The 21560-nt window shown below is 45.4% G+C and overlaps 1 protein-coding gene across 1 annotated transcript in view; it reads left to right on the forward strand.

Annotated features, from left to right (window-relative positions):
- The window catches only part of SATB2 (SATB homeobox 2), a 106191-nt gene that overhangs the window by 36871 nt on the left and 47760 nt on the right, over window positions 1-21560 (forward strand). The window contains exons 3-5 of the mRNA XM_065637905.1: window positions 8134-8260; window positions 10132-10255; window positions 14903-15005. Coding sequence (XP_065493977.1) covers window positions 8134-8260; window positions 10132-10255; window positions 14903-15005 — 354 coding nt within the window. The remainder of the gene's footprint in view (window positions 1-8133; window positions 8261-10131; window positions 10256-14902; window positions 15006-21560) is intronic.

Genomic DNA, 21560 nt, shown 5'->3' on the forward strand with positions numbered 1-21560 from the left:
TTCTTACCTGAACATCATTAAATCTACGAGGATCAAGCCTACAGACATAGTTTGCTGTTGTATGGATCTGGAAATGCTCTTACAGTAACACAGCTGCAGAGAGCAAAGGGTTCTGAGTCAAATTGCAGAGGTAACAGCAACTGGATCTCACCTATTGCATTCAGGTGGAATTAGCATCCTACTAGTTCTTCAGTTGTTCATGTTGGTTTTTTGGTTTTTGGTATTTTTTCCATGGAAGTCAAGAACTGAATGTCTAGTGGGAGGAAAGAAAAGACAGAAGGCAAGCCAAAAGTAGTAATTTAGTGAAAAAGAAACATTCTGCTAGTCTTTATACAGCGTAAGGAAAACCCCAAAAGACACGAATCTTAAACTAAAGAGATTAAGTTGTTCAAACTCCATAGGCCAAGATATGAATGTGCATTCAGTTCAGGGCTTGGTTTGTGCAGCACAGCATGCCGCGTGTCCGGATTTCAATTTGGACTCGAGACCCGTGAATTTTCAGATCTCCTTGCAGTTGACTCCGCACAAAGCCCGTTGGCCACTGCGTGTCTGCAGCCTGAGCCAGGCTTTCTGCGTTTCTGTGAGTAGGCAGCATATTCAGCTTCATACAAGGCCAAACAATGTCCGTAGGCTTAATTCTAAGCCTATTAGCCTCTACAATGTCCTATTAGCACTGCTCTTTTGTAACCTTTAAAATGTGTTTTATGTATTCAGTTGCAGTGCCACGTTATTGTGCTTTTTTCCTGCTCAGTGGGCTGTCTTTCCCTGGGAAGCTTATAGGCTAGTGTTGAAACCGGGGGAATTCAAGGAGCTGGGGGCACTGGCATCAGGGTTTTCCTCAAAACATCTTCCACCTCTCTTCTCCACTTGAAAACACCACGATATAAAATCCAAGAAAGGCTTCTGGAAGGTAGGGCCCAAAGGCTGTGGGCCGGGATGTCTTGTTCTCCTTGCTGGAGGTGTCGTGAGGCGCTTGTGTCATGGAATCATGGAATAGTTTGGGTTGAAGGGCCCTTCCCAGCTCCCCCAGTGCCACCCCTTCCATGAGCAGGGACATCTGCACCAGCTCAGGTTGCTCGATGGCGTTAGGCTGGCAGGGAGCTGACAGAGGAGGTTGCGCGGCCAATGTTTGTGTCAAGTTCTGCTCTTTTTACTCGTCTGCAGCGTCTCCAGATCCAGGAGCAGCCAAGGCAGCTCTTCGGTCAGGGACAGGCTGAGCCGTGACACTCAGGTCTGGATTTCAAAGGGTGCCCGGGAGGAGGCACCAGCCTGTGCTCCTCAGCGAGCTCCCCTTGCAGGGCTGAGCTGGGGGGGTTGCCCAAAAGACAGGAATTTCATGGAAAAATGGAGAGACTACTCTGTTTTATGTGGGGGTGACGTTGGTGAAGGAGCGGGTGCTGCAACCCTCCGGGCATTTGGGTTACTGAGGAATCGTACAATCATATATATATATATATATATATATATATAAAAAATAGATCTCATAATACTACCAAGAAAAGCATTGATGGAGTGATGGTGCCTCTCGGGAGAGGACACCGTGGTGGGGATAAAGCCGAGCAGACAGCGTTAGGGAGGGCAACTGCTAATTGCTACTTCATATCCTCGATATGCAGTAGCCTTTCCACCAGGAGTTTGCAGGACTGAAAACACTTCGTGTTGGTGCCATGGAAATGGTGCTGAGGAGTGGTTCTCCTTCTCAGACGAAAGAAAAAGAGGATTTCTCTCCCTTTATTCATGTGCTACTTCTTGCTGTCCAGGGTAAGTGCAGGTTCATCCCAGAAGTGCCAAAAGGGGGATGTCGTGCAGGGCTAAACGTGGCTTTCCTCAATAGAGGTAATAGGTTTAGAAGTAATACAGAAAAATGTTTTAAAAAAAAATATTTTGTACCTCCTGTGCTTCCTCACCCTTCTATTTGTTTGTGGTATTCATGTTCTATCATATAACAGTTTTAAAAATAATCCCCCGAAGTAAATAACATTAACCTTTTTTTTTTTTTTCTTCCCAATTATTGGCTGTTTTTTCAAACAGAATAGGGGGTTGGAAAATTAAATAAAGATTTCCAAAATAACAAGCCTCAGAAAATTTTATTTAATTTGTGGGTTCATTCTGTTCTCTTTCTCCTTCTGCCCCCCACCACTTTTTTTTTTTTTTTTAAGAAGATCTTTATTAATTTAGTCTAGTAACTTAGTGCCTATATTAAATTAATCTAATAAAAGTCAGGGTCCTCACATAACGTTTCCCAAATGTGAAGCAGCATCTGTTACATGCGGCACAATCTTCTTACAGTAAAATGTAAACCTGATATGTAGAATTACAAGGCATCAAACTGTTTGGTGTGTGTTATTTAAGTCAAATACTTGAGAACAGTCATGCTGGAGTAAAGGCATGGGCTGCACTAGCATTCAAAAAATTAAAAACTCGGACCAAGTTTCGTGCAGCAAAGCGACGTTCATCAGTCTGAAGGCCAGCCATTAAACCTTGTAACATAACAGTCTTTCTGTTGACAGCTACGTCCGTGTTTCTATAGATATTTTAATACGGATTCATATAAATATCATATATAATCGTGTAGCTGTGCAGTCTGTGTTAAAGTCTGTATATGGAGCCCTCGAGCCGGGCTGGGGTGTTTGGATTATTTGCTGTGGGCTGAAATGAGGAAGGAGGGGGATTCTTTTGTATTGGCACAAACGCGGGATTATGTTCACTCTGTGCTTTCCGTCACTGAATCAGCGATATGCCGATTGCTGTAATACAGTCTACCTCACAGGGATGTTACGAAGCTTAATTAATGAATGTTTTTAAAGTGCTTTGGGATCCTCTGGTGCAAGGTGCTTTAGAAGCGCAGGGGAGGATTACGCTGATTATTTTTCCCATCTATTACCCCAAAGTGTCATGGTTGAAATTCAATAGAATAATATGGGCACCCTTAGAATGATGGGCAAAGGCAGTATAATGTTTTTGTAAATTACCATAAGAGCTAGAAAGGTCAGCTCAATAATATAATACAAAATTAATATAATCAGGCTTTTTTTCTTTTTAATTGCTCCCATTGCTTTTTTTTCCTCCTTTCTGCTTGAAAAGTCATTCCCTTTGCTGGATTAACACTAATAACTACAAATTATGCCTTTATGTTTTTACAGTTTGATGATACACCACAGCCAGAGCACGGGTTAGAAACACAGGCTGAGTTATTACGGACCGCAGGGTGGTGATTTCCTGCAAACCGATTTATGGATAAATAATTCTATGTACTTATTACATGGGACAGGCAGGTTTTAATTTCTGTAACAAAGTACAGCTGAACAAAGGAAAATTACATGTTACAGCGTCCGGGCAGGGTGCCTCCGAAGGGGATAAGCGGATGCAACCGGCATCACAAGAGCTCACCCGTCTCATAGGGGCCGTGTCTGTCGTGGCGATGGATAAATGGCTCGGTGGGCCCAGAAGTGAGGGTGTATTGGGTGTTCTGTTGAGGTCTCGACCTGGAGTTGTAAAAGGAATCGAAAGTGTTTGGGCGGTAACGCTAATCCGTACTGAAAAGGGGCCGATAAGAAAGATGGGGACGGCCTTTAGCAGGGTCCGTTGCAATAGGACAAGGGGTGATGGTTTTAAACTAAAGGAGGGAGATTCAGGCTGCACATGAGGAAGGAATTGTTGCCCCTGAGGCTGGTGAGAGCCTGGCCCGGGTTGGCCGGAGAGGTGGTGGCTGAACCATCCCTGGAGACATCCCAGGCCAGGCTGGACGGGGCTCTGAGCAACCTGAGCTGGTGCAGATGTCCCTGCTCATGGCAGGGGGGGCTCTGGGGGAGCTGGGAAGGGCCTTCCCACCCAAACCATCCTGTGATTCCATGTTAATTCTGCTTTAGCCCCAACCTTGCATTTATTCGGTTCACATCTTGTTAGGATGAAGTGCCAGGAATGCTCCCCGTGCTTTGGCTGCATCACTCTTTCAGACAACAGACCCTGTGACAGGTTCTGCTAGATACAGAGGTCAGCCATGGTAGAGCTGGTCAAGCCTTCTCTTTGACATATTGTTCTTCTTTGTTATCACTTTGTTATCACTTCCTCCTCCAAAGGAGCTGCATTTAAATGAAACGCCATTGAAGGCGCTCTGGTGGAGTCGCAGATCATTGGCCTCCGTGGAACGACAGCGGTGAATCGCTGTGGTTGTTACGTATGAACCTGACACTCAAGCTCACAGCAGTTTGCTTTGGCAAAACTTGTGGTTTGGCAAATTTGAAACTAGGTTACTCTGTCTTTTTTTCCCTGTCTGCATTTGGATGAAGCTGGAGCTTAAACTTAATAAAAGGCCTGTCTGGAGAAGGATGTGCCATTCAAGAACCAACAGCCAGCGTGGATGGAAAAATCTCTTCTAAACTACATCTGGGAAAGAATTATTTTGGGAAAACTGGTCTGTTCATTGTCTTTAGTTGCCTAACTGGCCCTGGGCTTCATTGAGCCATTTCTAGATGAGTTCTCGAGAGCTATTCTAGTGTGCGGCCGTTCCTGGAGTGTCTGCAAGCTTTGCAATCTCTTGAAGTTCCCCTTCAAAAAACTCTCACAGGAGGAGAGTCCCAGAGGATCATTGACACAGGAAGCAGAAACAGAGCTCTTAACAGAAGAGTTGTGTGAATTCGTGAAAAATGTGTTCTCGGATTTCCTGAGCGGTCTGATCTACTGCGCATTGTCCACACGTCGTTTCGAGAAGGTCTGGAGCTGACAGAGGAGTGACGTTCTTGAAGCAGTAGTATATTCATTAATAACGCAGTGACCTTTGCTCATTCCTCTCCCCGCTCCCAAGTCTTGGTTGTGGTGGATAAAAACTCGTTCAGTGATTCTTTAAAGTCCTGAGCTGTATCATTTGGAGTCAATAAGAGGGACAATAAAACACGTGGCTGTGGAAGTGAGTCCTTGCTACCAGGCTGCTCTCATCTTGGCCTTGCTCTTACACTAGAAACACCCAGTCCTGGATGAGAAGCGGGGGGGAATATTTCGATCCGCTCCGGTTTTACTGAGTTGTCATTCAGGGATGTGCAGAGAATACGTTTGCTCAACAAGCCAGCGGTGTCTTCCCTAGCGCAGCAAGTACAGTGTCGGTGCCATGAAATGAGGCCCCTGGGGAGTCTGCGGAGGAGCCGATGGAAACCACGGCTTCTGGCTGGCCTTTGGACCAGCCTAATGTGCTCTGGAACAAAACAAAAAATAAATCACGTGTAATTAAGGGCAAGTGTAGAGTCTTGCATCTGGGCGGGAAAAACTCCAGGTTCCAGTATAAGTTGGGGAACGAGCTGTTGCAGAGCAGTGGAGGGGAAAGGGAGCTGGGGGTCCTGGGGACAGCAGGGTGACCATGAGCCAGCACTGGGCCCTTGTGGCCAGGAAGGCCAATGGGACCTGGGGGGGATTAGAAGGGGGTGGTCAGTAGGTCAGAGAGGTTCTCCTGCCCCTCTGCTCTGCCCTGGTGAGACCTCATCTGGAATATTGTGTCCAGTTGTGGGCCCCTCAGCTCCAGAAGGACAGGGAACTGCTGGAGAGAGTCCAGCGCAGCCACGAAGATGCTGCAGGGAGTGGAGCATCTCCCGTGTGAGGAAAGGCTGAGGAGCTGGGGCTCTGGAGCTGGAGAAGAGGAGACTGAGGGCTGACTCATTCATGGGGATCAACATGGAAAGGGGGAGTGTCAGGAGGATGGAGCCAGGCTCTTCTGGATGACAACCAGTGGTAGGACAAGGGGCAATGGGTGCAAACTGGAACACAGGAGGTTCCACTTAAAGATGAGAAGAAACTTCTTCCTGGTGAGGGTGCCAGAGCCTGGCCCAGGCTGCCCAGGGAGGCTGTGGAGTCTCCTTCTCTGCAGACATTCCAACCCGCCTGGACACCTTCCTGTGTAACCTCATCTGGGTGTTCCTGCTCCGGCGGGGGGGTTGCGCTGGATGAGCTTCCGAGGTCCCTTCCAACCCCTGACATCCTGTGATATGTAGTATCACACCGGCTGAAAAAACAGCGTATGTCAGCGGTGCTGTAACTCGGAGTAGAGGACCCGCAGCAGGTGTTAACGTGCGGAGGCACTCAGCATCACGGTAACACCTGTGTTTGTCTAAATCCAGCCAAAACAATTTCCTCGCTGGTTGTAGAGGAGGATTAAATAAAACATCCCCAAATCTACCTGACTTCCAGCAGCAGCAGACGTTTCCTGCAAAGCGATTTGCACGGTATTTCCCATGGCGCTGTGGTTTTTCTCTTCTGATCTTTTTGAGTTTGGGGACGCCTTTGGTGACCCCACGGTCTGTTTGTCTCTGGGCAGCGTTGCCAGGCCCCTCGTTGCAGATGGTTTGTTCTCGGAGCGAATGAAAAATACAGCCTCTTGTAAAATATTACCAATTTAGATGTGACTTATGGGGCACATATGATGCTTATTTTTTCAATTACATGAAAACTTGGCGTGGTTAAACATAGGAAGCCAAGTGTTCTGCGAAGCTGGTATAGATTTCTGGATTTTTAGGTGATTTTGCTTTAAATTATTATATAGCAGAAGGGGGTGAAGGAAGTCAGCAGCTAAACTGTGTTTTCCCAGCATGTATTTCACTCAGTGGACCCTTGATGCTCATTTCATGACTAATATATGCTGTACTATATGCATTTCTTGTTGTCACCAGAGATAACATGAAGTAAACTATCCCCTTAAGAAAAACAGCTTTTCTTGGCAAGTGGAATGTGACTCGAGGAGCCGGCGCTGGAGCCATACGGTGCTGTGAACGAGAGCTGTGTGTTACTGGAGCCGAGTCCAGGCACTATTTATACTGCAGCATATTCAGCACCAGATTGTTCAATCTTAATACTGAAACAGTGCATCATTTAAATGTTTTTGTTGTGTTTATGCCCCATTTTCAAGCGTTGGATACCGAGCAACTTTTTGTGTCATTTGGACAACATCTCCCCTTGCAAAAGCTCTTGAAATACCGTCCTGTCTGTACCAGCGTGTTCCAGTGACATTTTGGGTGAACTGGGCCGCTTTGAGTTGTTTTCAGCATGTGGTGATAGAACACCCTGCAAGGCGATGTGTTAGTGGTAAATGCAAACATTTACAAAAAGGAGTCGTACTAAAATTATTTCCTCCTCAACCTGTGCAGGAATGGGGAGAAAAATATTCCGTAGCAGTTATTTCCTGGGCTCGTGTTCTGTCCTTGTCCCCGTGCGAGAAGCTTTGTTTCCCTGTTTCAGAGGTGGGATTTGTTTCGCGATCATGTTTGGGAGATGCAGGGGGAAAGAAAAGCAGTTGCTGGAGCGCAGCACGGGGCTGAACTGCTTTGCTCTCGTGTAAGATGGCACTGTGGCTTTTCTTTGTTTGGCGCCTTCCTGGAAGTCGTTCCTGGGTGTTAGTCATTGGGTTTGGTGTGGGTGGCCCCTCTGCAATTGTCTAAACACAAATAATACCTCTGCACCAAACGGCTCACCAGCCAAGTTTCCCGGCTTTGTGACAAACTCATCCAGAAGAGGTGATGATCCCTATTAAAGAATGAACAGAAGTAGAAACAGGACTTGCAGTGCTCTTCCCCGCCCCCAAAATGCTATTTTGGATCCGCGGTCAGCAGCTTGCACTTGGTTTTTTTTGCAAAGAAAAGCAACTGTCTGCGTAGTGCCACTTTTAGCTGGGACTGAACTCGTAGTGCAGCGTGGATTTCAGTGCCGTCCAGCGCACGGGGAATCCTGCCCCGCTCAGACGGTAACCATGTGCTGAAATCCCACACGCAGGAATTCTCCTGTGCATTTACTTATTGAAGGGCTTTGCAGACTGCAAAATTTGGACTATAGAGTATTTAAAGCTCGTTCTAACTTGGAGAACTAGGCTGTAGTGGGATGATGAAAGCTGTGGAGGGAGGAAGCCTCCTGTACTTCCTTGAAGTAATTTAGGCGCCAGGAACATGTCAGCAACTCTCTGCTAAGAATTTAAAATCTATTCCTGCTCTTCCCCATTGTTTCCCTCAGGAGTCTGTACAGCACATCTCTTTGAGCAAGACTGCAATAAACCTCAAAGCAGATCTTGGGTCTCGGGAGCAAACAAGCTTATCAAAGGGTTTAGTAAATGGCTGGTAAAATATAAAGTATGATTTTTTTTTTTTTTGGTTGTCTTTTCAGGAATAATCAAGCTTGGGAGGTGGAATCCCCTCCCTCTCAGTTATGTGACCGATGCACCAGATGCGACAGTAGCCGACATGCTACAAGATGTCTATCATGTTGTGACATTGAAAATCCAATTACAAAGGTGGGTGTTTCTGAACATCTGTCTTTTCTCTGCTCTCGGAGCTGCTCTGTCGATTACAGCATTACTACAGAGATTAGCACATCCTGGCTTCATTAATATCTGGTCTTTTCGTGAAAAGAAAAATGAAGAGAAGGGTGGGTCGCCTGGCAGATTTTTGGCGCATGTTCCCACTGATTTTGTGTTTTCTGCAGTAGCAATATGGTAGCAGAGAGGAAGGGGCAGAAGCTCAGTTGAGTAAAGATCTGGGGCCTTTGAAGGCAGACCTTTCCACAACTTCTAATTTCATTGATTCCTGAGGCCTTCTTGTCTCAAAAAGATACAGTCCTTGCCTTTTCCCAAGGGCTGCATTGTGAGAATCCGGGTCTTGTACTGCCAGTCGCCGAGGTGGGGAGAAGGGAGCTTGCTGACTTTCCTTTTCTCTCCAGTGGTCTTCCCAGTGCAAAGGCGAGAAGATGAGGAAAGGATGTGTGACTGCGGCTCCATTTGGCATGGGAAAATATTTTCCTTCCCTGATTAGAACACAAAAGCTCTTGACATTTTTACTTGCCCTCCCTTCCCCAACGCCCAGTTTTTCTCCCCCTTTTGGTGGTGACGATGGGGACGTGTGTCTGTGTCCTTTGCCAGCAGGTATATACCCTCCAACCGCTCAGTTTGGTTTGGAATTGGGAAGTAGCTGGTGCCCTATTGACGTTCACGTCCCAAACAGGAACATTTCTTTCTTGTTACATCTCTGGTGGGGCTCAGGGTTTTCAGTTCCCACTAAGAGGCATTTCCTGGGTTTTATGTACTGTTGTCATTTCCCAGCTAGAGCGTATCCCTGCAGCACAGTTGTAGCAGAGCATCTAGAGCCCGTAGCTGCTATAAAACTGGAGTGCAGTCACTCATCTCCTCAACAGGATGAGCTGCCAGGAGTCCATCCAGCCTCTCCTCACCTCCTATTGCTGGCGGCTATCAACCCCAGATCAAGGTCTCATTCTTTATCTTCAAAGTACTTGAATGCCTGGGTGCCGTGTAAATGAAAGATAGCCCGTGACTTTGAGATAAAGATGGTCATTGACTACTTGAACTCCTCGAGCGCGGCTGAACTTTCAACTCCAAGGGCAAAGCCGGGCTTAGAGGCAGAAGGCAGAACCATCGCAGAGGCTGATTGGAGAGTGTGCATTGTGTTTCTCGGTTTCAATGACAAGGTTCTCCCAACTTCGTGATGTGCTTCTGGGCTCTGTCCCCGTGTACGGAGACACAGCCCATCAGCTTGTTAAATTAACAGAGGCACAAGTCACACGAAGACAAAAGCTTCACTACATACGCAGCTCTTTAGAAGGAAAGTGAGAATGAACGACATGGGACAGATGTTGGCCATGTGGCTTCGTGGGTTTCTGAAAGGCTCCCGGATACCTCAGCGATGAGGGCAGTGTAAGAAGTGGGATAAAATAAAACTAACAGACTCCCTGCTCCAAGCCTTCCCTCCACGCAACGCAGGCCCTTTCTGTGGAGTGATTTTGTTCGTGACAGTGTGGCATATCTGTTTATTTTTCTATCCCAGCAGGAGTGTCTTTCTGTCTGGAGAGGATGGCTTTATCCAGCCATCTCTGGGCCTTGCTTTGCGCAGTGCAGGCCCCAGAGGGAACGGTTATGCGCACATGTAATATCATCGTAGGATTAGCTGCTATTCCTGCCATGTGCTGTCATCCTTTTAGTTAAACTGCACATCTTCTGGGAGCCAGGCTTGGTGGGGAGGGGAGAAACACCACGGTGGGCTGGCTGGGCAGGGAACTCCAAGGTTGTGCCCCTGCTTGAAGGTCTGTAGCACTTGTACACAACGAGTAACATCTGTGAAGGTGACGATTCTACCTGCTTTCTGTCTTTAACAGCTGTTCCAAGTTGGAAGACTTGCCAGCGGAGCAGTGGAACCACGCCACAGTTCGCAATGCCTTAAAGGAGCTGCTCAAAGAGATGAATCAGAGCACACTAGCCAAAGAATGCCCTCTCTCACAGGTCAGTGTTTGGAACCGGCTCAGGGAGAGCCAGCTTTGCCAGATCTAAAGCTCAGATTTGTTCGGTAAAGGGCTTAGACTAGACAACCCCATAAATACCAAATCAATTCCTTGTTTTCTTTAGAAAGGAGAAATCCTAATTGGCATGAAAAAGAGTATCTTTATACCGTGTTTTCTTGGTTGCCAGATAGAAATTAGGAATGAATTGGTTGATTTTTGTCCTGCCGTTCAGAGATGTAAATTCTTCATTTCAGAGATGTAAATTCTTCATTTAGATCTTTATCCGAACCTTTTGCAATAGGACTGACGATCCTCAAATGCAAGATGTGAGTTGCCTGTTCCCGCTCCAGAGGTCTGGCTTCCCCGCTAACCCACACGTAGCTCTCATCATCCTCCACCTGTGATAAAAACTATGCTGTTTTAACAGTTGTGCCCCAATTTCTAGGAAACAGCAACAAAAAATGTATATGTAATTGTGTTAAAAAAAGAACAAAACCTCAGTCTCATTCTCCATGACTGCTTTATAAACAGCAGTGAAGTCATGTCTAAGATATAAGTTATCGTGAGTTCTATTTGTACCTCGGATTGTCATAACAAGAGATTCATAAAATTTTCATGACTCAGTCCTTCTTGCCTCTCAGAAAAAACAGAAAAACACTTCAGCACCCAGACCCCGTAACTTCGCTAGGAGGGAAAAATACGTTGCCCTCTAAAAACTTTATTTGAATCATAGATTAATCTGTCTGCTGTATCTTGAAGTCAAACCATCAGTAATCGCTGCTCGCTCTAAACCCATTGCTTTGCCAGCCTGTACCCAACATTTTTTCTCCTGTGTTGCCTGTTTTGTGTCTCACTGTACGCTCATCCTGCCAGTCATGATCCAAAGCCTCCGTGAACCAGGAGAATTCTTTCTATGTAGAACCAGCACAAATGTGCCTCACCAGGTTGCGGTTGCAGCTCCAGGGAGAGCACAGAGGTGAGATACAGAGCAGAATTTAGGTCTTTGCAATCGGTAGGAATCATGTTCCTCGTCTTCCTTCGGATGTGCAGAACAGACAGGAATGGAAAGGCCGTGCAAGGAAAAGCCGCAGGACTTGCCGTATTGACTAGGGGAGCAGCAATGGCTCTGGGTATGCACAGAGCACAAGTGCCTCGAATACACAAGTATTTTTCTTTTCACGCAGTTTAAGTGTAATTTCTTTAAATAGAATTATCTGTGGAATCTGGTCACCTAATGATGATTGCAGCATATGGTTGTCTCTGCCCAGGTTTCTTCAATATCCAGGATAACTAAACTATGCATCATTTCAGAGGCAGAATCCATTTCTTGTCTGGGTCTTCTTCCTCCCACTTCAGTTTCAAAGTCTACCAGGTGGAAATGCTGCACTTGGTTTACTCCTTCTGGAGCCTCAGTCTGAAATACATTTATGAAATTACTGATGGCAGGACTGTGGCACTGAAAATCCTTGCCTGAGTACTTATTTAGTGGACAAAGCCAAAAAGGAGATCGTTCTGTAGAAAACTGAGCTTGCTTAGTTTTAAGCACAGGTGTAAGTGACCTTGAGTAGTGACTAACCCTTGAACTGGGACTGCAAGAATGCAGCTTGTAGTATTATTGTTGTTATTGCCATAAAACCTTGCGGTCTCTTTTGTTTTGGCTCACAAAACGCAAAAGATACAATGGAAGGTTGTACAGGAGCTGTCTGTTGCCATCATCTGAATACGCCTCTAATACAATTCCTTCTCCCAAATCAGTTTTAAAAAAAATATCGTGCCAAATGTGAAATGTCATTACAACCCCCTTGTGGTTAATATATTATTGGCAGCAGCAAATTGCAGAGTGGTCTCTTAGGAGCCCAAGTGCGGAGTAAATAAATGCTGCTGGTTATTAATGCGTGTGCGGTGCCTGGAGAGCAGAGGCCGGGGCAGGAGCTCCCGCTCCACCGCTTCCCCGAGCTCCCGGGCAGCCCACGGGGGCTTCTGATTGCCGCTAATGCCAAATGGAATCATTCACTTGGATTGAAAATTGTTCTGGTTTTTTTTTCTGCTAGGTGTGTGATGCGGCTGCAGCTCAGCTCCCCTTAGCATACGGCTCCTTTTCAAACAAATAAATCCCAGTTAACCGTGCAGGAGGGAATGTGTGGCAGAGAGAAATCCAATTATTTCAGCATTTCCATCTTTGCGTAGAGACCTCTGTCTTTCCTGTGAGTTGTAGAACCCATTTCAGCACGGCCCAGGACTTTGGTCTCTCTGCTGGACCAGGGTTTCTTGGGATGTCGGCTCATCCCGTATTTTCCTCCTCGCATGCCCCGCACCGGATTTTCATCACGTGGATATTTCTTAGCTCCTGGTCTAAGTAGTTTTCATTCCACGTGGCCATGATGATATCTGCTACTTCATATTATCTGTTTCTTCTTTAAGGATTTTCCCAGGAATAATATGCATCATTTAGAAATTTGCAATTAGTAATTTTTTCTTTTCCCACTCTTCTTCTGACTGGATCTTTCCTTTCTGCAGACTTACCAAGGTTCCTAGCAGAAGTACCCCTAGGATTCCTTTCCATTTAATAGTGAGATGTGCAGCCTGAAAGTTGTTCTGGTTCCTTCCCCTGCTCTGCCATCGAGCAGCTCAACAGAATCTGTCCTGGGATTTTTCGCCAGTGATTGATTCACTATTTGATTTTATGGTTTAGTTTAAGCCTTGCTTTCTCAAATAAAGGTTAATGGGTTTGTATATTTGGTGATATTTAGTAGCCCTGCAATTTCAGTGATGTCGATTTATTGTAGAACTAAGGATTTGGGGGGGAAAAGGGGGAAACCGAATTGTTATGTAGACAGAGCTATACAATTTCCCCACCCTTCCTTAGTGACTGGAAATTTAACTAAGTCTAAAAAAAAACCAAAAGTTGTCTCAGGGCAACTTTGTTCAAAGTCCTTCCCTGTCAAGCTTTCGGAATAACTACTGCTTGTTAAAATGACCTGAGCAAGGCAGGATTTATGGGGAGGCAGTTGCCGCTGACTGCCACAATGCTAGGTTTATGTCTCAAAATATTGATTTTAATTAGAAAATTGAATCTCAGTTTTAGAAATTGAAGCTGCCACTTAAAAAGGCTCTTACTTCATAGCCTGCAGTGCACCAGAGCAGCCTTCGAGTGGGAAACTCAGAGCGAAAAGGCAGCAGAGCCTCTTTGCTGAACGGGGAATGACCTGTTGGAGACTGCAACTGAGCTGCACCACCCAGGTCCCTTGAAGTCTTTCTGTTTTGCTCACGTTTTTTAAGCCCCCCAAATTCCAGAGTTCAGGAGCAGCTGGAGTCCCGTGAGACCGCAGTGACCCGCGCAGGAGGCTGGACAAATCTGGAAGAGGGAAGAGATGGGTTTTGTTTTAAAGCACTGTCAAAATTTGGAAGCCCATGTGCGAGCCTTGTAGCTTTGCCCAGATGCCCCAAATCCCATTTCGCACAAGAGCTGGTGCGCCAGAGCTCAAACCTTCGGTAAAGAGCTCGTTTGAGCCGCGAGATCGTCCTCCCTCCCTCATCTCTGGGCAAAAAGCTCCTAAAACAGGCCAGAGCTTTTTCTGAGCCTTGAGGCGAGTAAAGGAGGAGGGCAGAGGGAAAATGGGATTTCTAGAGGTGTGTTGGCTCCCATGTGTTAGCGGGGTAAGACCGGGTGTCCTTGCTGGGAATGATTTGACCTTGGAAGAGTTCAGGGAGGGGAAAAAGGAAAATAAACCGTTGTTGTTAAAAAGGTGCCTCCTCTACAGAATGGTTGAAAGGAAGGAGAAATCTAGAAAGGCAGAACCACCAGTAACCGCGCTCTTTCCCACCCGTGGGCAGCAGCATCGCAGATATAAACTGTCGTTTTTATGGGTATCAGGTGGTGCAAAACAGCTTCAGGGTCACTTGGAGAGAATCTGCGAAGAGTAGAGAGGGCTGGTAGTTAAACAAGTGATATTTCAGTTTTGCTGAGCTTTTTTGTAGGTTTTGGCCGTTCCGTATTGTAGTATCCGTAGTTCCCCTCGCTCTGAATGGCACCGTTAATTTCTGGTTTAGGTGATTTTTCACACAAAGGCTAATCACGCGCTTCTATAAATTATATTAATTTAACTTATTTGCCTAACTGTTGTTCTGCAGCGAGTGGCACGGATGTTCTCGGTTCTTGGCCGCGCGGTCTGGCTGGTTTGGAAGCAGCACAGAGCCGTCTGAACAGCGTTATTTGGGTTCTGCGTGCTGGAGCATCTCATCTTACCTTTAGGGTCTGGTTCCTAAATCACGCCTGTTCTCAGCCGGGTGCAGCGAGCGCGTGTTCCCCGGCACGGCAACTGAAGTTTAGATATTGTAATATCACAGGTACCAAATAAAGTAGAGCTGCCCCCCTGACCTGAGCTGCAGGTCTCAGTCTGGGTTTGTACTGCACCTTTCTTGCGTTATTATACAAAACAATAATTGTTATTTTCTAATTTTAGTTATGACCGGGAATCTAGAATGGAGAATAAGACCAATTTAGTGTGCTCATCAGACGCTTCTTTTGGTCTTAAAGTCACAAATGGATGATCATTGTGCATCGCATGTTATTCACTTTCCCTGGAAAAGATTTCTGATTGTGCAAGGTATTTTAAAACACTTTTTCTCTTTCTTTCTGTACTTCCAGAGTATGATTTCATCCATTGTAAATAGCACATACTATGCCAATGTGTCAGCAACCAAGTGCCAGGAGTTTGGGAGATGGTACAAAAAGTACAAGAAGATTAAAGGTAAATTGATTTTTTGTGACTTTCCAAGTTCTTGAACTTCTGCCGACAGTTTGAGATTATTTGCTTTAAGTAAAAGTGATAATAAGCTATAATAATATTAGCGAGTTTGTCTACAAAGAGGGCACAGTCACAGCACATTTGAAATTAAATCTGATACTTCACAAACAAGGCTGGCGTGAAAACACAGGCCACTTAAAACACGCTTAAAATATCCCATTTAGCTGTGCTGAAAGATCAACTGTGTTTTGAATTAAGCTAAAACGTTTTAGAAAAAGAAAATGTTCTAGTAGCTCTGGATTTACAAGTTAAATCGCTCTGTAAATTACCTCAGTTGCACTTGATCTGTGAGAGGTAAGACGTGTGGGTGAGCTGTGCCCTTGCTCTGTGTGTGATACCACCAGGTGGACGGGCGTCCCGGGGCATCTGGTGGATTTAACACCCAATTAATGCTAAATAACAAGGTGCCGCACCCACCGGGGATGGAAATAGCCCATTGTTTGTATGTTTTCTACAATGGCATTGTATTAGTTGGTTAGCAGTGAAATTATTCTGCACGGAGCTGATCACCACTGCAGCCACCTTCAGGTAGCGCGCGAAGTGATGGGACGAGCACCCGTCGTGTGTTGTTTGCTCTTTTATTCATCCTTGCCTTTGGGAAGGGACTTGCCTGTGTACTGGGCCGTGTGTTTTAGTAGATTATGCGCTTCGAGTAGGAGTTTGGGGATAGTCAAAAGCGTTTTCCAAAGTACCGACCAGCTCCTCTCCCCAGATGTTGGTCAGCCCTGGAGATCAGCTTCACCCTGGGATAGGGGGGGGTTCCATAGGCTTTTTTCTCTCTATTTTTGTTGTTTTGTCTGTGATCCTTTCTGCGGCCAGGAAAATCATAACGGGATTCACGAGCATTATGCAGAAACAGGGTCGTGTCCTGTCCTTCTCGAGAAGCCGTTGTCTTTTTATTGGCGTGAAGATCAGCGTCTTTCAAGCAGGGCTGCCGTCTTTTTCTCTTAAAAGGCTGGCGTACACCAGCTATGAAAGGTTGCTTGTTTAGTTTCCGTAGGACAGACTTGAAATCCGCATCATAATACCATAAAGAGCCTGCTGCTTGAGTTAAGAACACATGAAACGAAACTGCATAAAATATCCAAACAAGTTCGGAGGCGTCTGGTTTCCTCGGCGCGTCCGGCCTGTGCGACACCAGGCCAGGGGTTGGATTTTCACTGGGGAGGGGAAAAAAGAATGTTTTATTGTAAAATTATTTGTGTCTAGAAGGAAGATTGCTCAGGCAGAAGTGGGGTAACAATGCAGCTGAGGAAATGGAGGTGTTGCTTTTCACCTACTGAAACGATTTAGCCCCGAAGTAAAAATGTCGATTGGATATTTTAGTACACGACTACCCTCGTGCCAAATGAACTGGGTGGTTGCTTCTCGCTCTAAGTCGCCACTGTGTGACTCAGAAGTGTTTCTTCTCTCTAAATGGTGTCTCTTAATAAAAGAATTCTATTCAAAGAGCTTTAACGTATCCTCTTGGTTGAAAAACAATCAAAGAAATCAAACAGCTTCAAGGTCATCACCGTTCGCTTTCACTTGATGTTATAGGAGAACAGAGATGAGCTTTTTTTTTTTATTTATTTCCTTTTTTTTTTTTTTTCTTCTTCTCTTTCCCCAAATGGGGCCGGGGTGCTGTGCAGAGGCACTGAGGCCCTTCAGTGTAGTGTTCTTAGCCGTGGAGATGCCTCTCCAGCCCCTGAGTGTTCCCAGCGCGCCGCTGCCTCCCGCTTCCATCCGCAGAGCATTCAATGCCTTCAGCTCTCACTTCTTGTACTTAGTAAGTGCACAGTTAAATCGTGAAGTGCAGTAAAAGCAGAATGAGACCTCAATCAAGAGGTCAAGGACCCGAACCTGAAGAGTTAGCGGGATAACTCTGCATCTGCGCTGCTCGGAGCGGCACAGCCAGTTGCTGTTGGGAAGTGTGTGTGTGTGTGCCGGGAGGAGGAGAAAAAGGAAGGTTAAGGTATGTGTGAAGTAAACACAAGCTGCTATAAAGCAGTTAAAGCCGTGTTGATTCACCAGCCTGCGAGTGGGAGAGAAAACAAAGCGTCGCTGGCAGGTACGGCGCTGCGCGGAGAATCCAGCGCGCACGGGGACGGGGCTGCGCTCGGGCGCTTTCCAGGGCTCGTCACCTCTGGTTTCGTCGTGTTTTGGGTTTTTTCTCTAGCCAGATATTCCTACAGGACGGCTCGGTTAGTGTGCAAAACCAGTCACTTCTGTCGTCACATACTCCTTTAATGACAATTAAAGAAGAAGGACTTAGGTTTTCCGTGGAGGTGGATGGGTGATGCAGCGATTCATTTTTTTCAGGTTGTAATCTGGATAGATTGGGTAAAACCATAATTCAGAGGCTTTGGGGCCAGCACCCGTATCCATGGGTAACGCCAGAGCTGGTTATTAGAAAGTAAAAGCAAAAAAAAAAAAATTCACATGAGCTGTGGTGAACGCCAAATAGGAAGGGGCTTCAAAATAACTTTATTGACGTTGGAAACTCAATGCAGCCTACAGTGTTCAATGTGGTTCCTATTATCTGCTAATGTCTGTTTTAATAAAACAGTGGGAACTAAATCGTTGTTTCTTAATCAAAACCATGATTTCCTAAACATAAGCTATGTGATTCTGTTACAAATTGCCACATATAGATCTCCTAGGTCAAACTTTTTTCCTTTCTCATAGAAATAAATAAACAGTAAAATAATTATACACTCTGGAAGATCAAAGTAATTACAACTGAAGCCAGGGAAAAATACTACAAAGTTCTCTGGAATTTAAAAAAAAAAAAAAAAAGGCAAAGCATCAGGTTGCCAAGTATATAGTTAATGTTTAAATAAATATAAGTGAACAATCAATAATTTGATATCATTAGCAACAGATGTAAAAGCTGTACACAAATGGGATTGTACCCAATCTCAAGTAAACACTCTCAGTGTGCATTCTGCTGAACTCACCCCAAAGACAGCTAAACTATTGACGCTCGTCATTTATCAGCAGTTTGCAGCGAGTTCAGCTCAGCGTGGTCATTTTGCCTTGTGTCAGGCCAGGGCTAGGAGAGAATTCGGCCGGAATTGTGTCTCCACCCTCACCCCAGCCCTGCGGATTATGGTTTTTTTAAGGCGCTCGCAGTTTGCGCAGCCGCACGAGAGTTTGTGAGCAGCCGGGTTAACGCCGTTCTCATGGAAAACGGGCAGGAATTGGGAAACAAAAAGCTCACGGTTCCGCTGTGAACCGTCTCTTCCCCTCATGGATTCTGCAAGCGTTTGGGGTGGTAATTGAGCTATCTAGTCGGTATGGTAGTTTTGTTCAGAATATGCACCATGAATCAATTGAATATTACCCTGTGAAGCCTTTTTTAAATTTCCTTTCTTATTTTTCTTCTTTTTGAGGGATGCAAGGCGTTTTAGTATAGAGTTGTGCATACCTGATGGTGTGTTTCAACCTACTCCAATGAAGACTGAGAATTCCCCCTTTTTAATAAAGGTTCCGTGTTAATTGATGACAAAGATACAGCAGTGGCTTAGTCCAGTGGTTCCCAAACCAGCGGGTTCCTCCTCAGTCTCTGGTTCCTTGAGATGCTGAACTTGCCCAAGCTGGGAGGAGATATTCAACGGTGGTGAAATTCAAGAGTTGTTTCAAAGGCTTGCGTTGGTTCTTAACTCGATTAACAAATAGATCTATTAAAAGCAAAACAAACAAACAGAAAAAAACAGCACACAAAACTCTGTGTAAGTTGCTCTATACATATATATGTGTATGTATGGAGAGAACTTTGCCGTGCAACTCAGATCGTTGTCAAGGGATCAGACCTGGCCCAGTCACCTACTCATTGCCCAGCGTTTTGGGTTCGTAGCATTTAGAAGATTCTTTAGCTCTATTTCTCAATAGTTATTTCGCTTCCAAGTGTCATGCGCTCTATTTTTATCAGAGGACTATCGCTGTATCAGGATTCTTTCACAACTGAAACTCGTAACTGGTGCGAATTTTTTATTTTGCCTGATGACCCAACTTAGCTCGGTGGGAGGAAGTTGGGAAAGTAGAGGGGAGAAATAAATAGGTTGTGAACTTAAAAATAAAAAGACATATTTTCTTTGTCTGCATATTAAGAACGCTTCATCTTTGCTCCTGCCGTCGGTGCCTGTCAAAATATAGCTTGTGTGGATGGGAGTTTGGGACTGTGGCCATCTGAAAGTTTTGGTGGAATGATGAGGCTTTTCAGTTTAAAGGAAGAGGGCTCAGTTATTCCTATTTCAACATATCAGGAACATAAGGAAAAGCTTCCATAGCTTTCTTAAACTGAGGATCTGCCTTGGCTGCTCTTTGATTTTTTTTTTTCCAATATTGCTGATTTGTTGTTTGTCTGCTGGTTTATTTTTTTTTTATTATTTTACGTAGCGGGATGCAAGAGGTCAGAAACAGAGCTCAGAACGGCTCCCGGCTTCGCTGCTTCCAGGCTAAAGGGACCAAGGGCTGCGAGTCTGGGGAAAACTGGCGTTCTATGCTTTGAGGAGCCGTTTGTAATTGTTCCTCTGAAGCAGATGTTGTGGAAGCCTCATGAAAAGGCACAGCAGATCATTCCCAAGTAGTTTTGCTGACATTAAAAATTACCGTATTTATTCAGAGGTGCATATGTATATATCTCTTTCTAGGTAGATAGAGGGGTTTAGATATATGTACGCGTGTGTATATATATATGCATATATAGATCTTCACCTTTTGCCTTTTTAACTGACAGATTGAGGCAGAAATGTGAAGTTTTTTAAGAAGAGACCGGTTTGTGTTTTTTTTGGATATCAGTCACGGCTCTGGCACTAAACCAGTTGGGGTCACTTGGGTCAGCTCTGTGGCTCTTGACTTTACGGTAATTTTTGCTTTGCTTACTTTTAGACTCCTGACCGTGTATTTATTTCACTAAAAATAGGACTTCCGTCACTTTTCGTCAGGAAAAAGCAAAGAAAATAACAACATTTCCAGGCAAGCTTTTCAGCATCTAGCTGCCATCCCTGGCCTGAAGATCAGCTCTGACTCAGAGCCGTCCCCATAGCCGTGTCCCTCTTGAAATATCAGTTTAAAGTTGTCAGGGTTCAGCAAGAGTTACAGACCCTTGACTGCTTTTTTCCACACCCACGGGAGCATTTTGCCTTTCAACCTTGTGCTGGTTTGGGGGATTTGCGCACGTGTATTGATAAAAACCAATCCACCCGCTGCAGTGCGTTCCGGGGCTCTGGGAGGTGTAGCCTTCTTGGCTAATCCGCTCTGTAAAGAGAATTAAAACACACCCTTTGGGGTTTTTTGGCTTTTTTCTTGTTTTGTTTTTACTTAAGTTCAGCTTTTATCTAGCATAAATGAATTTCAGCCTTGCTTTCAGCCTTGTCCTGTTCCAAGGACAGTGAGGACCGGTTGGGTGCTGAGGTTGGGACCTCTGCCCGGCCACTTTTGAATTCTGAGTAAAGAACGGTCATCTTAATTTTCTAAAGAGCAAACGCTTTTTTTTTAAACCGCAGGGTCTCAATATGCATTTTCCTTCATATTTAAAAAATATATTTTTGCGTGCTGCTGAAACTTCACATTTCTGCCTCAATCTGTTAGTTAAAAGGCAAAAGGTGAAGATCTATATATGCATATATATAAACACACGTACATGTATCTAAACCCCTCTGTATACCTAGAAAGAGATATATACATATTCATCTCTGAATAAATACAATAATTTTTAAAGCCAGCAAAACTACTTGGGGACAATCTGATGTGCCTCTTCATGAGACTTCCACAACATCTGTGACATGTTAGGTCAGCAGGAAAGGAATTTTTAGAAAGCAAGCGTTAGTGGGGATTAAGTTGGACCGGGAGGAAAACTGAAGCTCAGGTCCAGGCAGAAGCTTTCCTGGCATGAAAGCTGCGGTGGGGCTGTCTGCGATCCGACCGATTTCATGGGGTACGTAACTGTGAGAGCAGGATGGAATTGTGTTCAGTCGAGCCCTCCGAAGAGTTGCCGTGTCTGCCTTACCCATGGTGGCGTTTCCCTCACTCCTGTCACCGTCTGGGATGTTCTGGGTCAGGAGATCACAGAATCACAGGATGTCAGGGGTTGGAAGGGACCTCGAAAGCTCATCCAGCCCAATCCCCCCGCCGGAGCAGGAACACCCAGATGAGGTTACACAGGAAGGTGTCCAGGCGGGTTGGGATGTCTGCAGAGAAGGAGACTCCACAGCCTCCCTGGGCAGCCTGCTCCAGGCTCTGGCACCCTCACCGGGAAGAAGTTTCTTCTCATATTGAAGTGGAACCTCCTGTGTTCCAGTTTGCACTCGTTGCCCCTTGTCCTATCACTGGTTGTCACCCAGAAGAGCCTGGCTCCATCCTCCTAACACCCATCCTTTATATATTTATAAACATTAATGAGGTCACCCCTCAGTCTCCTCTTCTCCAGCTCCAGAAGAGCCTGGCTCCATCCTCCTGACACTCCCCCTTTCCATATTGATCCCCATGAATGAGTCACCCCTCAGTCTCCTCTTC

This window comes from Caloenas nicobarica, chromosome 6 (assembly GCF_036013445.1).
Source record: "Caloenas nicobarica isolate bCalNic1 chromosome 6, bCalNic1.hap1, whole genome shotgun sequence".
Lineage (NCBI taxonomy): Eukaryota > Metazoa > Chordata > Aves > Columbiformes > Columbidae > Caloenas > Caloenas nicobarica.